The sequence below is a fragment of the Thalassophryne amazonica genome, chromosome 5, assembly GCF_902500255.1.
Source record: "Thalassophryne amazonica chromosome 5, fThaAma1.1, whole genome shotgun sequence".
Taxonomy (NCBI): Eukaryota; Metazoa; Chordata; class Actinopteri; order Batrachoidiformes; family Batrachoididae; genus Thalassophryne; species Thalassophryne amazonica.
The window spans coordinates 110,432,206-110,447,348 of record NC_047107.1 but is presented as its reverse complement, the minus strand read 5'-3'; the positions used below and the strand labels follow the sequence as shown (position 1 = coordinate 110,447,348).

General features: G+C 40.7%; 1 protein-coding gene across 2 annotated transcripts in view; it reads right to left on the bottom strand.

The window, feature by feature from the left end:
* golga3 (golgin A3) overlaps positions 1-15,143 on the bottom strand; it is a 79,217-nt gene that overhangs the window by 22,418 nt on the left and 41,656 nt on the right. For both annotated transcript variants that reach the window (XM_034171085.1, XM_034171086.1), the window contains exons 11-16: positions 11,986-12,354; positions 8,853-8,930; positions 4,507-4,770; positions 4,243-4,337; positions 3,471-3,687; positions 2,922-3,065 (exon numbers count right to left, since the gene is read on the bottom strand). In XM_034171085.1, coding sequence (XP_034026976.1) covers positions 2,922-3,065; positions 3,471-3,687; positions 4,243-4,337; positions 4,507-4,770; positions 8,853-8,930; positions 11,986-12,354 — 1,167 coding nt within the window. The remainder of the gene's footprint in view (positions 1-2,921; positions 3,066-3,470; positions 3,688-4,242; positions 4,338-4,506; positions 4,771-8,852; positions 8,931-11,985; positions 12,355-15,143) is intronic.

Below are 15,143 nucleotides of genomic sequence, written 5' to 3'. Positions count from 1 at the left end.
CTCCTTTGCTGAGATAATCCATCCCACCTCACAGGTGTGCCATATCAAGATGCTGCTTAGACACCATGATTAGTGCACAGGTGTGCCTTAGACTGCCCACAATAAAAGGCCACTCTGAAAGGTGCAGTTTTGTCTTATTGGGGGGATACCAGTCAGTATCTGGTGTGACCACCATTTGCCTCATGCAGTGCAACACATCTCCTTCGCATAGAGTTGATCAGGTTGTCAATTGTGGCCTGTGGAATGTTGGTCCACTCCTCTTCAATGGCTGTGCGAAGTTGTTGGATATTGGCAGGAACTGGTACACGCTGTCATATACGCCGGTCCAGAGCATCCCAAACATGCTCAATGGGTGACATGTCCGGTGAGTATGCCGGCCATGCAAGAACTGGGACATTTTCAGCTTCCAAGAATTGTGTACAGATCCTTGCAACATGGGGCTGTGCATTATCCTGCTGCAACATGAGGTGATGTTCTTGGATGTATGGCACAACAATGGGCCTCGGGATCTCGCCATGGTATCTCTGTGCATTCAAAATGCCATCAATAAAATGCACCTGTGTTCTTCGTCCATAACAGACGCCTGCCCATACCATAACCCCACCGCCACCACGGGCCACTCGATCCACAACATTGACATCAAAAAACCGCTCACCCACACGACACCACACACTCTGTCTGCCATCTGCCCTGGACAGTGTGAACCGGGATTCATCCGTGAAGAGAACACCTCTCCAACGTGCCAAACGCCAGCGAATGTGAGCATTTGCCCACTCAAGTCGGTTACGACGACAAACTGGAGTCAGGTCGAAACCCCGATGAGGAGGACGAGCATACAGATGAGCTTCCCTGAGACGGTTTCTGACAGTTTGTGCAGAAATTCTTTGGTTATGCAAACCGATTGTTTCAGCAGCTGTCCGAGTGGCTGGTCTCAGACAATCTTGGAGGTGAACATGCTGGATGTGGAGGTCCTGGGCTGGTGTGGTTACACGTGGTCTGTGGTTGTGAGGCTGGTTGGATGTACTGCCAAATTCTCTGAAACGCCTTTGGAGACGGCTTATGGTAGAGAAATGAACATTCAATACATGAGCAATAGCTCTGGTTGACATTCCTGCTGTCAGCATGCCAATTGCACGCCCCCTCAAATCTTGCAACATCTGTGGCATTGTGCTGTGTGATAAAACTGCACCTTTCAGAGTGGCCTTTTATTGTGGGCAGTCTAAGGCACACCTGTGCACTAATCATGGTGTCTAATCAGCATCTTGATATGGCACACCTGTGAGGTGGGATGGATTATCTCAGCAAAGGAGAAGTGCTCACTATCACAGATTTAGACTGGTTTGTGAACAATATTTGAGGGAAATGGTGATACTGTGTATGTGGAAAAAGTTTTAGATCTTTGAGTTCATCTCATACAAAATGGGAGCAAAACCAAAAGTGTTGCGTTTATATTTTTGTTGAGTGTAAATTTGACATGCTCTTCAGTGATGATGCTGCAGTCATCTCACACACTGAGCAACAGCTCCAGTGTCTCATGGACAATTTCTCCCAAGCCTGCAGAGACTCTGGGCTCACAATCAGCTTGAAAAAGACCAGCGTGCTGGGTCAGGATGTGGACACCTCACCTGTCATCTCCATCGACAGTCAGATCCTAGACGTAGCCCACCGGTTCACCCATCTTGGGTCCACCATCAGTGACAACTTAGCTCTAGCTGTTGAAATCAATCAGCGCATCGGGAAGGCCGCAATAATGCTAGGCTGGTTTATGACCCGTGTCTGTGAGAATCCATGCCTCGCTTCTGTGTGGTAGCTAGGCATGAACAGTGCATGCGAAACAAGAGCAGAAGCTAAACAGCTTTCATCTGCACCGCCTCCGCTGTATCCTCTGCATCAAATGGAGTGACATGGTGCCAAGTCCATGAATGTACAGGCCTTCCCACTATGTTTACTCTGCTTAGACAACACAGGCTACGCTGGCTCAGCCACGTACGATAAATGGATGACGGAAGAATACCAAAAAATGACATCATGTATAGTGAGCTTGCCTATGCGAAGAGATTTGTTAGCTGTCCCCAGCTATGCCACAAGGATGTCTGTAAGCGTGACCTGAAGTCTCTGGGCATCAGCACAGAGAGATGGGAGGCCTTAGCAGCTGACTGCAGCAGATGGCACAGCACACTCATGAGACACCTCACCTAGGATTCGGACTATGAGTGAAGAAAAAACAGCAAGACGAAAGGAGTGTTTCTACAAGATCAACCACCCACACCTGTTCCAGATGTGGAAAGGACTGCCACTCCCGCAATGGACTGAGTAGCCACAGTCATCACTGTCACAACCGTGACAACGTCACTAACCTAAATTTAAGTTTTCCAGGTCTACATCGACCGACGGAGGCCGAAGATTAAATTGATCAACAACAATTCTGATAATTAACTGTCTCAATTAATTTTTATTTTAAACCAATTTTTTTTTTTTATATGACTATTTTGTGGTTTATTTTACTAGTTTCTTTCCTCCTTTCAGGCAGTAAAGTGAATGTCTCTGGAATGTGGACAAAACAAGAGATTTGAAGGCATCATCTTCAATCTAGAAAACACTGACACTTTTTCACCACTTTCTGATTTTTTTTTTTTTTGGCCCAGACAATCGAGAAAATAATTGTTCGATCAACTGATGATGTGCGTCAATTTTTAACTGCAGCCGTATCCCCAGCAGGTGGCAGACGTGCGAGATATTACATGTAAAACAAAGCTGTTTTTTTTAATTGATGTAGTGCATCAAAATTACTTTTGCATTACTGTGTTAAACTGCAGGGGATGGAATCACCTCTAAGTCAACTGAATTTCAGAGGCTAAATACCTTGGCTTTTCCAAAGCTTAGGAAATTATTCAAAGAGGTGGAAAGTCATCATTGTTCACCTCATCCTCCAGTTCCAGGACTTTCTCTTGGTATTCCTCCAGCTCTGTGGAGGTAAGCGTGATCACCTCCTGCAGCTCCTTCTCAAGCATGATCTTGCTGTTGCTTACAGCCTGCAACTCAGTCTGTAGGGCCTCGATCTTCTCCTGGATGACAAATATGGAGTACAGGCTTCTCTAAATTTCGGGTATCCTGTAGGTTTAATCGGACTGAAAATTTATTTTAAGAATTTCACCAATGGTACCACATAGATTGCGCTCTGATTACATTTGGAACAAACAGCTTATTAGAGAATCTGCAAGCTCCATTATGGCCCAAACAACTCAAGTGTTTTCCTCTACAAAGTAACTACAGATTATGTTCTCCGGCTGGCTGGCCTGTGCTTATGCAGGTGTCATTTATTATGCATAAGTTGGTCTGCAGGTGTCAGAGATAGCATGTACGGGGTGCAACTGTTTCATTTATGATATCGGTACCAAATGATGTTATCTCAAAACGATTTTGAAACTTCAGCTATTTGTACCATTCAAAGCACCCTGTAAAGTTTATACCTGTAAAGCCTGACTGTTTCCCCCATCTGACACCTTTGCTTTCAATTTGAGGAGCTCAGCCTCAGCAGCCTCCTTGTCAGTCAAAGCTTCTTGGAGTCGCCGGCTTAAGATCCCCACGGCATTTTCGTAAGCCTTGTGTTTGGCCTTCATCTCCTTCTGTGCACTGGTCAGATCGGTTCCCAACCGCTTCATCCGCACCTTCTGCTCTGTGATAGCCCTATGTGAAAGACATAAAAACACTGGCAATATGCATGGAGAATCTGGTTTGTTCTGAGAACAGAAGAATGACTGTATGTAGCTACCAAATGATTAAAATAAAAATAATGGATTATTTCATTTATATGGTTTTAAAAAAAAAGATCAAATTGGACAGAAAAAAGTGCTATATTACAAACTGGAGAATGCTGATTAAAATAGAAGCAACTTAACAGGAAAAAAAAAAAATTTGAAACTATCGACATTCTAAATCAAGCCAAAAAAAATTACAAAAGCAGGAAAGATTTCAAGCCAGCCAAATGTCAGCTTCAGCCAAGGAAAACACACTAGTTATTTTGATTATATATATACACACACACACGTACACGTTTGTGTGTGTATAAAATTATATAGATTAAACCATGAAAACAATTGACAAATGATTAGTCAATAACAATGCAAATACTATATGTGTAGAATGTGTACAAAACAAAATATATTAGACATTCAACATGCCACAAATAGTCACTGTGGGAATAACTGAAGCTCAAAAATCTCTGTGGAGCACATGACTCACTTCTTGGCTTCTCCTTCCATCTGCTCCACCTGCTTCCTCAGGCCCTCGTTCTCCTCAGTCACAGCTGTGAGCTGGCTCCTGTCGAACTGCATAGACTGACACATGAAGAAAACAAGATTTACGACATTTAAAACAAAAAATTGCAATCAAATAGACAGAAAGTCATGTAATTACTCTTGCTTGATATCAGGTGGATGAAAATATGTGAATTCAACATTGAAAAAGGAAGTACTGCACAAATTCAAATGCGTACTATATCATTACCTGGATTTGGGTTTCTAACTGATCCCTTTCTTTCTGAATGGCCTGAAGATGGGTCTCCAGGCTGCTCATCTGCTCTTGCACCCTTAGCACCTCCTTCTGGAGCCGGCCCTGCTGCTGCTCGGCCTTCTGTTTCTCCCCCTGGACTCCCAGCAGCTCCTGTTTCAGATCTTTCACCTCCACAAGCAAACGCTTTTTGGTGGACTTAAGCTCACTGATGAGCTGGTCTTTGGAGCCGGCATCCCGGCGGTAGGCTTCTACCATTACCTGTAAAGATAACAGACATACAGTATTACACATCTCTGTAAGACACAGCGTCAGTACCACACATGAATGAGGCGGGGTTTACTTCCTTCGGAAGGCAGTCAGCATGCTGCTTATCTATCTTCACTGAGAACATCAAACATACATTGGGCAGCATACAAACACTGCACTGATATGAGAGACAGATGCTGCGGAATTTGAATCCCACACATTTCCAGGCTTGAAAAAGATCGATGTCACATGGTTACAGAACCTGAAGAAACAATGTCTGCAGAGCTGAATCAAACACTTGTTCAGCTCCTCAAAAACATGTTGCTTTTTGTATCAACAAGTACAAACACAGAAATGCGTTTTCTGTACACGACAAATACATCCCCATATTTCCTCTCAGCAAAACCACTGCATAAATCATCACATTAACAATGGATCAGACGCTACAACTTTGAAATGCGTATATATTTTACAGTGAGACAAACAATGTTTGGATGTTTCTATAGAAGGAATCACGATGACGTCACATGCTGGGCGGGGTCCACACTGGTAGGCAGAAAACTCATGCAGCCACTGACTGTGTGCACTCGGTCATCCATCACACGCTGACAGATCAGCGATGTGCATAAAAGACACATCACATCCAGATGGATGACAATCCGTTTGAAAGATTTTCACTTTTAAAGCATTTAGTCTCAAGGATTGGATGTGGTTTGGCTCAGAATTGTGTCCAGTACAGGTGGGAGACGGGTTCACATGAGCTTACATTGTGTTCGAACTCGTCACATGAAAAACAAACCTCCCCTTCTGTGTTTTTTTTCTTTTTTCTTTTTTCCTTTGGTTTTCTCTGTGCGGCTTCACATTTAGGCAATAAGCTGTCACTCAAGTTATTATGAGGGCTGCAAACTAACAATCTTTCAGGTTGTTAAAATGTAGAAATGTATGAATACATACATTATATACACACACACACACACACACACACACACCTCACAAAATGACTGTAAGCCGCAGAAGAAATAAACCCAGCGAGAAGAAACACAGAGGAGACTGTCCAGGAACCCATGGTTCAATTCTAGCTGGTCTGGTGGCTTTCAGGATGTTAAAATGTAGAAATGTATGAATACATACATTACACACACACATACATTATATATATGGGTGTGCGCGCTCTCAAACTGTTATGGATGGGTTGATTTTGTGTTTGTGGATCTTGTGGTTTATATTTATTTTATTTTTGGTAAGTCGTTTGAGCCACACAGGTGTATGTAATCAACGTGAGGGAGTATATAATTAAAGCTGCCACCTCACTGTGGTGGCTTTTTTTTTTTTTGGTCAAAGAGAAGCTTTTGGCTTGTTTTTCCTCCATTTTTTCAACCTTGCATGCACATGCAGGACTGTTACATTTAATGACTGTGAACACAGGTGAACTGCAGTCTGAGGCACAGATGTGCACACCAGAGTGTCTTTTTTGGACAGCATTTAAAAAGTTCCTCAACTTCAAAGCACGTCCTGCTGCTGCACTCAGCTCACAGCAACAAGACCAGACAGCAGAAAGAGCTCAGACAAACATTGTCTGCAGCAGCAGGCTGATAACAGTGATCCCTCACGCGACCACTGCTAATATAATTGTACGCCTCCAAAAACTTGAAATCCTTCATGGTCGTCATTTCCAAGATTTAATTTCTCACAGTACTGCTTTCGATCTTCAGGATCAAGAGTTGACATCATCTGAAGTCATCTTCCCGTGCAATTTCTCACCACACCTGCTTGGAGTCTGGCGTTTACTGCCTACCGGTCTGTGCGCATACCCAGGAAATGTGGAAGTAAACAACAACAGTAATCCCTTCTATTGTTCATCACAAAAGCCAAAGCTGTCTCTGGCTTCCACCAGAGAGAGCTGTTCATGTTCCTGCATTTCTACATGCATGCAATAATAATATAATCACCAAAAATACAGTCAGGTGCATAAGTAGTTGGATGGTGACATTATTTCTTGTAATTTTGCTTCTGTACACCATCACAACAGAGTTGAAATGAATCGATCACAATGTGGTTGTAGTAGTGCAGGGGATAAGAGAATATTTAGAGGGGAATCCTGCAAATGGTGATAAAAGCCTCAATTTCGGCAGAAATACTTCTCAAACAATCCTCTTTTGAAAAAACTGACTGGCCACTTGAATTTTCAATCGGTGGTCAGGTAGGGGTCAATTGAAGAATTACACAGAGGTCAAAATTAAAAGATGTTCCAATCATATTGAAAAATATTCCACATTATTTGCCTGATCATAAAAATTCCAAAAAGGTATAGTTTGGACTATCTGTGACTGAATTCTATGGAGTTATAGGATAAAAACAGCAAGAATGGTGACAAAGGTCAGTGTCATTTTGTACAGGGGTCAAAATTTAAAGTTGCTCCAATTTTGGTAAAAAGTGATACAAATTACTAGTTGTGTTAACACGGTTTTAAAAAGGAATAGTTTGGACCATGTATCATCCTTACTTATCACGTTACGTGAACACATCACATGTCATAGAATCCAATAGACGTAGACCTTGTTTGACCTTTACTTTGGAGACCAAGCATTCAACACTGTCAACACTATTCCATTTATTAATCCTATTAGCTCAACCAATAATTTGCTCACTTTTTACCAACAATGGAGCAACTTTTATTATATTTTTCAATATGATTAGAGCATGTTTTAATTTTGACCTCTGTGTAATTCTTCAATTGACCCCTACCTGACCACCGATTGAAAAGAAGTGGCCAATCGTTTTTTTTTCAAAAGAGGAGTGTCTAAGGAGTATTTCTGCTGAATTTGATGCTTTTATCACCATTTGCATGCTTGTTTCACTTATCTGCTGCACTATAGTGTGCAGTTTCAGCTTTGTCCATGTGTATATATTGTGGCTCCATTTTCAGAGAACTAAGTAATTGGATGAGTTAAATCTAAGTATTATTGTTCCTGCCAATGTTCTTTCATTAGACAGATACACTGAACAAAAATATCAACGCAACACTTTTGTTTTTGCTCCCATTTTTCATGAGCTGAACTCAAACATCTAAAACATTTTCTGTATACACAAAAGACCTGTTTTTCTCAAATACTGTTCACAAATCTGTTAGTGAGCACTTCTCCTTTGCTGAGATAATCCATCCCACCTCACAGGTGTAGCAGATCAAGATGCTGATTAGACAGCATTATTGCACTTTTAGCATGGACCTAATGCAGAGGATGAATTGCATTTGTGCAAATTTTCATCATGCAATGTACAATGAAAATAAGTCACTTATTATTTCCAACTACATAAAACAAAAAGTAGTCACTCGTGCATTTTTCTGTAGAAGCATAAAGATGACGTACAAAGACTAGAAAAAAAAAGCCATAAAAGAAATTATGCAACATCATCTGCCATTTTTTCAATAAACTGTACCATTTTTATGACAGCACATCAACCCAAATGAGCAGCTTTTATTGTTGTTCAAAGTACTGAGGCAGCCAACTAGTGTTTTCTGGCATTGTTATGAGATGACAAGTAACTGGTTCTACAATACAGCTTCCCACGACATCGGTCTTAGCCAGCTGCGACGTCACTGACAAGCCTCAAGTCTTTCAATATACACAACATTCTGGATTCAAGCAAAACTGTCACACCATATCAAATAAAGAAATAAGATTTTAAAACAGATTTAATAGAAACTGTTTACAACTATTAAAAAATACTGGAAATGATACATTACCACTGATTTCAATGTATCACTATCAAAGACCAAACACATTAATTTTACATCGCAGACTACTGAATTTTTTTGTAGCTCACATTAATGTTCCACATACCTTCTGATGGGCTTAGTGTTCATTAATCTTGTTTTGAACCATGGCTTTCTCTGTTTAAGCAGTATTTATATTAAATTATGCAGTGGAAATTTGTTTTCACACTAAGGTGACACCTTTTATTTATTTTTAAAATTTGATGTTCATCTTTATATTAATCTTTTGTTTGTTGGCCAAGAAAATTGTATTTGGCTTGCATATCTTTCTCTAAATGACAAATGTAGCATAATGGTTGGACCAAAAGAGAAGACTTACCTTTTGTTGCAGGAACTGTTCCTTTAACTTCTGAACTTGTTTCTGAATGGAACTGTTTTCTTGTTGAAGTGTGTCAATCTACAATGAAGCAAAAGCCACATTTATTCAAAATCAAGTTACCCAGATTTCATTTGACTTCTTATAGTTCAGCAACAATTTCATTTTGCTGATTAGCAAACACATTCATAATTGCAGTACAAAAATAAGCTTAGGAGAAGCATAAGACCACCTTGAAGAATGCCACAAACACTTTTGCATTATAAAAATCAGACAATCACTGAGCCAAAAGAAGAGCTGAGAAGCAACTCCCCCCCCCCCCCCCCCAAAAAATCTAATGTCACTAATCAACGGCAAGAATACAAATACTGTATCAGAAATAGATGGGAATATTGTCAACATCTACATTACAACTAAAAACGGTCCTCCTTTTCATATTAGCATTTAAAATTCCCCATTTTATCTCCCATAAAAGCCAAATGAATATGGTCAGACTTCCACAGATGACTCCTGTGGTAGAGGTGGCTGGTACACTGGTGTCAGTTACCACTGGTGATAGTGTGCCGTGATATGGATTGAGAAACATCGTCAACCCCATGATAATACAGAAAACGCATTAGGCCAATATATGCTTTTTTTGTTTGTTTGTTTTTGAATAAATATGCCAAGGAAAAACAACAGAAATAATGAAAAATAATGCCAAAATTTCCTTTAACTGTGAGATCAAAGATTGTGGCACATCTCTGCAACGCTGGCATTGTGATCAAAGCCAGAAACTGGAGGTGCGCTCTGTGGCCATTCATCTTTCTTTTTCCTCTCCCTATGTTCAGGTGAGCCAAAACACTTGTTAAAAATACTTTTCTTAAGATGGCCATACACTGAAATCTGAGTCCAATTTTGAGCTGAATTCTGAGCTACACAACTCCTTTCTGAGTCTGGTTGAATTTCGGTTTTGTCATGCGCCATTTTTTGTGCAATGTACAGGGGTAACGTAACACAATTAACCTCTCCCAACCAGCAATCAGACGAATTTCTGATATGCAGGGATGAAAGTCGTGGAAAACAAAAAAAGCTGAAACCAAAAAGTACTAGGGGAGTCAGGGGGCTCCCAATTGAAATTAAAGCAGAGCCGCACACCGATTCCCCTAAACTCAGTGTCTTTCCCCCCACTGCCTGCAGGATGCATCAGTTCATTGTCTATTTGTATTTTTTGTGGAATAACTGTTTGGCACAGTCGCTAAATGCCATTAGTGGCTGCTAAAATGCAACCAAGTAAATGCAAATGCATTTTTTTAATGTATTTGGTGCCACACTAAACTACTTACTCTCCTATAATATAAACTTGATAATAAACTCCGATAATACAACCCCTAGCAATAATTATGGAATCACCGGCCTCGGAGGATGTTCATTCAGTTGTTTAATTTTGTAAAAAAAAATGTGGCAGTCAGTAACGGTTACTTTTTTAGACCAAGCAGAGGGAAAAAAAAACATGGACTCACTCAATTCTGAGGAATAAATTATGGAATCACCCTGTAAATTTTCATCCCCAAAACTAACACCTGCATCAAATCAGATCTGCTCGTTTGTCTGCATCTAAAAAGGAGTGATCACACCTTGGAGAGCTATTGCATCAAGTGGACTGACATGAATCATGGCTCCAACATGAGAGATGTCAATTGAAACAAAGGAGGATTATCAAACTCTTAAAAGAGGGTAAATCATCACGCAATGTTGCAAAAGATGTTGGTTGTTCACAGTCAGCTGTGTCTAAACTCTGGACCAAATACAAACAACATGGGAAGGTTGTTAAAGGCAAACATACTGGTAGACCAAGGAAGACATCAAAGCATCAAGACAGAAAACTTAAAGCAATATGTCTCAAAAATCGAAAATGCACAACAAAACAAATGAGGAACGAATGGGAGGAAACTGGAGTCAAGGTCTGTGACCGAACTGTAAGAAACCGCCTAAAGGAAATGGGATTTACATACAGAAAAGCTAAACGAAAGCCATCATTAACACCTAAACAGAAAAAAACAAGGTTACAATGGGCTAAGGAAAAGCAATCGTGGACTGTGGATGACTGGATGAAAGTCACATTTAGCGATGAATCTCGAATCTGCATTGGGCAAGGTGATGATGCTGGAACTTTTGTTTGGTGCCGTTCCAATGAGATTTATAAAGATGACTGCCTGAAGAGAACATGTAAATTTCCACAGTCATTGATGATATGAGGCTGCATGTCAGGTAAAGGCACTGGGGAGATGGCTGTCATTACATTATCAATAAATGCACAAGTTTACATTGATATTTTGGACACTTTTCTTATCCCATCAATTGAAAGGATGTTTGGGGATGATGAAATCATTTTTCAAGATGATAATGCATCTTGCCATAGAGCAAAAACTGTGAAAACATTCCTTGCAAAAAAGACACATAGGGTCAATGTCATGGCCTGCAAATAGTCCGGATCTTAATCCAATTGAAAATCTTTGGTGGAAGTTGAAGAAAATGGTCCATGACAAGGCTCCAACCTGCAAAGCTGATCTGGCAACAGCAATCAGAGAAAGTTGGAGCCAGATTGATGAAGAGTACTGTTTGTCACTCATTAAGTCTACGCCTCAGAGACTGCAAGCTGTTATAAAAGCCAGAGGTGGTGCAACAAAATACTAGTGATGTGTTGAAGCGTTCTTTTGTTTTTCATGATTCCATAATTTTTTCCTCAGAATTGAGTGAGTCCATATTTTTTTCCCTCTGCTTGGTCTAAAAAAAGTAACCGTTACTGACTGCCACAATTTTTTTTCCTGATTTCTTATAGTGTTTCTTAAAGCCAGAAAGTTGCCATTTGAAATGACTTTAGTTTTGTGTCATGTCTGTGATCTGCTTTTTTCTACAAAATTAAACAACTGAATGAACATCCTCTGAGGCCAGTGATTCCATAATTTTTGCCAGGGGTTGTATACAATAATATGTATGTTCGCAACACACTAAGGAATTTGCCAAATGCAGACTCCACAGGGTTGTACGTAAACAGTATCTAGTTGGTAATGATTAAAACATTCTGTTATTATATATTTACTTTTCTTTTATGCAGGTTCATTTTATTAATACAGTTGCTGCACCTGTTTTATACCTGAGTGGCTTTGACCTGGACTTCCTGTCTTAGCTGATCCAAGATATCTGCAGCAACCAGCACACCCTCCCCGAGCTGTTCAACTCCCTCATCAAGTTGGCCCTTGTCGGCCCGAGCTGCCTGTAATGCCACTTCCAAGACAATCTTTTCGTTCTGTAGATACTGGATGTTGTCGTCCTTGGCACTGCTCTCATTCTGCAGCTCAGTCAACTGGGCCTCCAGCTCCAGGTAGTGGGCCTCTAACTGATTGATGGATTGCTCTTTGGTGTGCACGTTCTCCTGAGTTGTAGTCAGCTGCTGCATCAACTCCAGATGTTCTTTCTGAAGTGACTGCAGCTGCACATCCTTCTGAGAAAGGGTCAGCTTCACCTACAGGAGGCAGAACAAGGATTCAGAGGAGTATAAAGCAGATTTGAACTTGCATACAATCAACAAAACAACTACCATAAAAAAGAAGTTCCTAAACTGTCTTGTTACCATGCTAATCACATGAATTACATTTATGGTGCAATTCACATATAATTTCTTTTTTAGTTGTTCATGCCACCCCTACAATAGCTCCCTCTACATTCCAAAGAACTATTATTCCTCAGCAAGTGAGCAGCATTTTGGTTCCAAAACAACAAATTTAACATTATGGAGTGGCCAGTCCAATCCCCGGACCTTAATCCAACAGAAAACTTGTGGGGTGACATCAAAAATGCCGTTTCCGTAACAAAACCAAGAAATGCAAAGGATATGGAATGTCGTCCAACCGTCCTGGCCTGAAATACCTGTTCACAGGTGTCAGAAATTGGTCGAGTACATGTCATGCAGATGTGAAGCAGTTCTCAGAAACAGAGGTTGCACGACTAAATATTAGTTCAGTGATTGACAGGAAAGCAAAATATTCACAGGAAATGTTTGCGTTTGCAAAGAAAGATGCAGACACCGCTATTTTATTTATTTATTTATTTATTATTTTGAACAGCCTAATATTCCTTTTTTTTCCACTTTCTGGAAAGTAATAATAAATTAGATTAATTATTCTTCATGTTTTGATTTATGACGGAGGTATCAGGAAGCAGAAAATTTGACCACATTACACCCGTTTTGACATCCCTACACTGGCTTACAGTCGCTGCAAGATCTGATTTTAAGGTACTGTTATTAGTTTATAAGATTGTTCATGGACTTGCACCTCCCTATCTGGCTGACCTGGTAAGCCCATATGTACCAGCTCGGGCCCTGCGTTCTCAGGGTGCAGGACTTTTATGTGTTCCCAGGGTGAATAAAAAGTCTGCCGGTCACAGAGCTTTCTCCTACCGTGCCAGCTCTGTGGAACAATCTCCCAGCACACATACAGCAGTCGGATACTGTGGAGACTTTTAAATCATGTCTAAAGACTCATTTGTTTTCCTTGTTTTATCATTAGTGTTATCATGTGTTTTTATTCTTGTATTCTGTTATGGTTGTCTTTTTGTTGTGTTTTAAAATTTTTGGTTCAGTTTTTTTCTGTTTTTGTAATGTTGTGTGGGGCGCCTCGAGACGATTTCATTGTGAATTGGTGCTATATAAATTAATAAATTTGAATTTGAAAATTTGAATGTGCAGTCTTCCCAATGCATTTGTGTGTATAGAAATAAAAGCTATTATAAGGATTTTGAGCTTTACTCACTTTTTAAACAACTATTTGCAAGATCATAGGCTGCGTTCTCGGCTCCACGTCCACAATGCTCTCCTGGACTGGTGTATATGTATAGAATACGTAAATTGCGGTCAGATGGTCCTCAGATTGTACATGGACTGCCGACGGACAGGTGTCCCATCTCGACAGCGGCCGGAGGGTTTTGAACATGTGCATCACATTCTGACGCCAATCTGCATAATTCTGGCTATGTGTGACGGAGGTATCAGGAAGTTGGATTTTGTGTGATCATGTAATTTATTTTTGTTTTAATGAGGTTTGGAAGGTCATACGTGATTAGTTTTATTAATAAAGGAGAACACAAATCTAATTTTCTTTTGAACAGTTAGGGTGCCTGAACTTCTGCATAGTACTGGGTTGGGTAAGTAATGGTGCTATTTGGTATAACCAATGTAAATAATCAGCTTTATTGCCACTTTTCAGTCAGGGAATGGATACATGAACATTTCCAAGTCACTGAATGGGTCTTGGACTTAATTTGCATCAGTCTTTAAGCTATACAAACAGTATAGTACTGTATGAAAAATATGTCTGGAGGAAGCAGTTCTCAAAAACTGACTTGTGGCAGACGTTCAACACATAATGGACATAATTCACCATACCGAGTGTGTTCCCTGTTTGGCATGTGGTAACACACCCAGATGCGTGAATTGCATACCAAACTATCGCCACTTGTGGTTACAGTGTGTCCCCTGTTCTGCATGTGTTAACACACTGAGGTGTGCATATTGATGTTTCCTGTCTCGGTCCTTGCGTGGGTGATTGGAAATGTTTATTACTGCTATGAATTTGACAACCTGTCTCAGCCCCTGTGATGCTTTTCCTGTCAGGACTCCTGTGAGGTTAATAAGCGGGGCCGAGCTATAATAAAAACTCTGTGAATTGTGTGAAAAGAGAGAAATAAAGTGACACGTTGTTGCATTGTTGAAATGGAAAATTGTTGCTCCTTTTTTCATCAGTCACAATTTCCACATTGGTAACTCTGACATATTTGAAGGACATTCCAACACAAGCATGATGAAGAACACTGTGGCTTTGAAGCTCCCCAAGTTTTGGGAGTCATCAGCTTCGGCTTGGTTCGCCCAAAGGGAGGCACAGTTTGTGCTGTGGGAGATCACCGTGGATGGCACGAAGTACTATTATGTCGTGTTGGTCCTCAGCAGTTCCACAGTGACAAGGCTGGTTAGTCTCCTGCAAACTCATCCTGCAATGAATAAATATGCAGCTCTCAAGGCTCACCTTTTAAAGACATTTGAACTTTCTGATGCTGAGAGGGCCAGCAGGCTTTTTTCTTTGCATAGTTTAAGGGACAGCAAGCTCTCTGAGCTCATGGACAGAATGTTACGGCTCCTGGGGGACCACAGGCCTGATTTCCTCTTTGTCCACATCTTCTTGCAGCAACGCCCCCCTCAGGTGTGGCCAACACCACCATCATGGACTGCTGTGCCCTGGCAAACGAAGTGGACAAGTT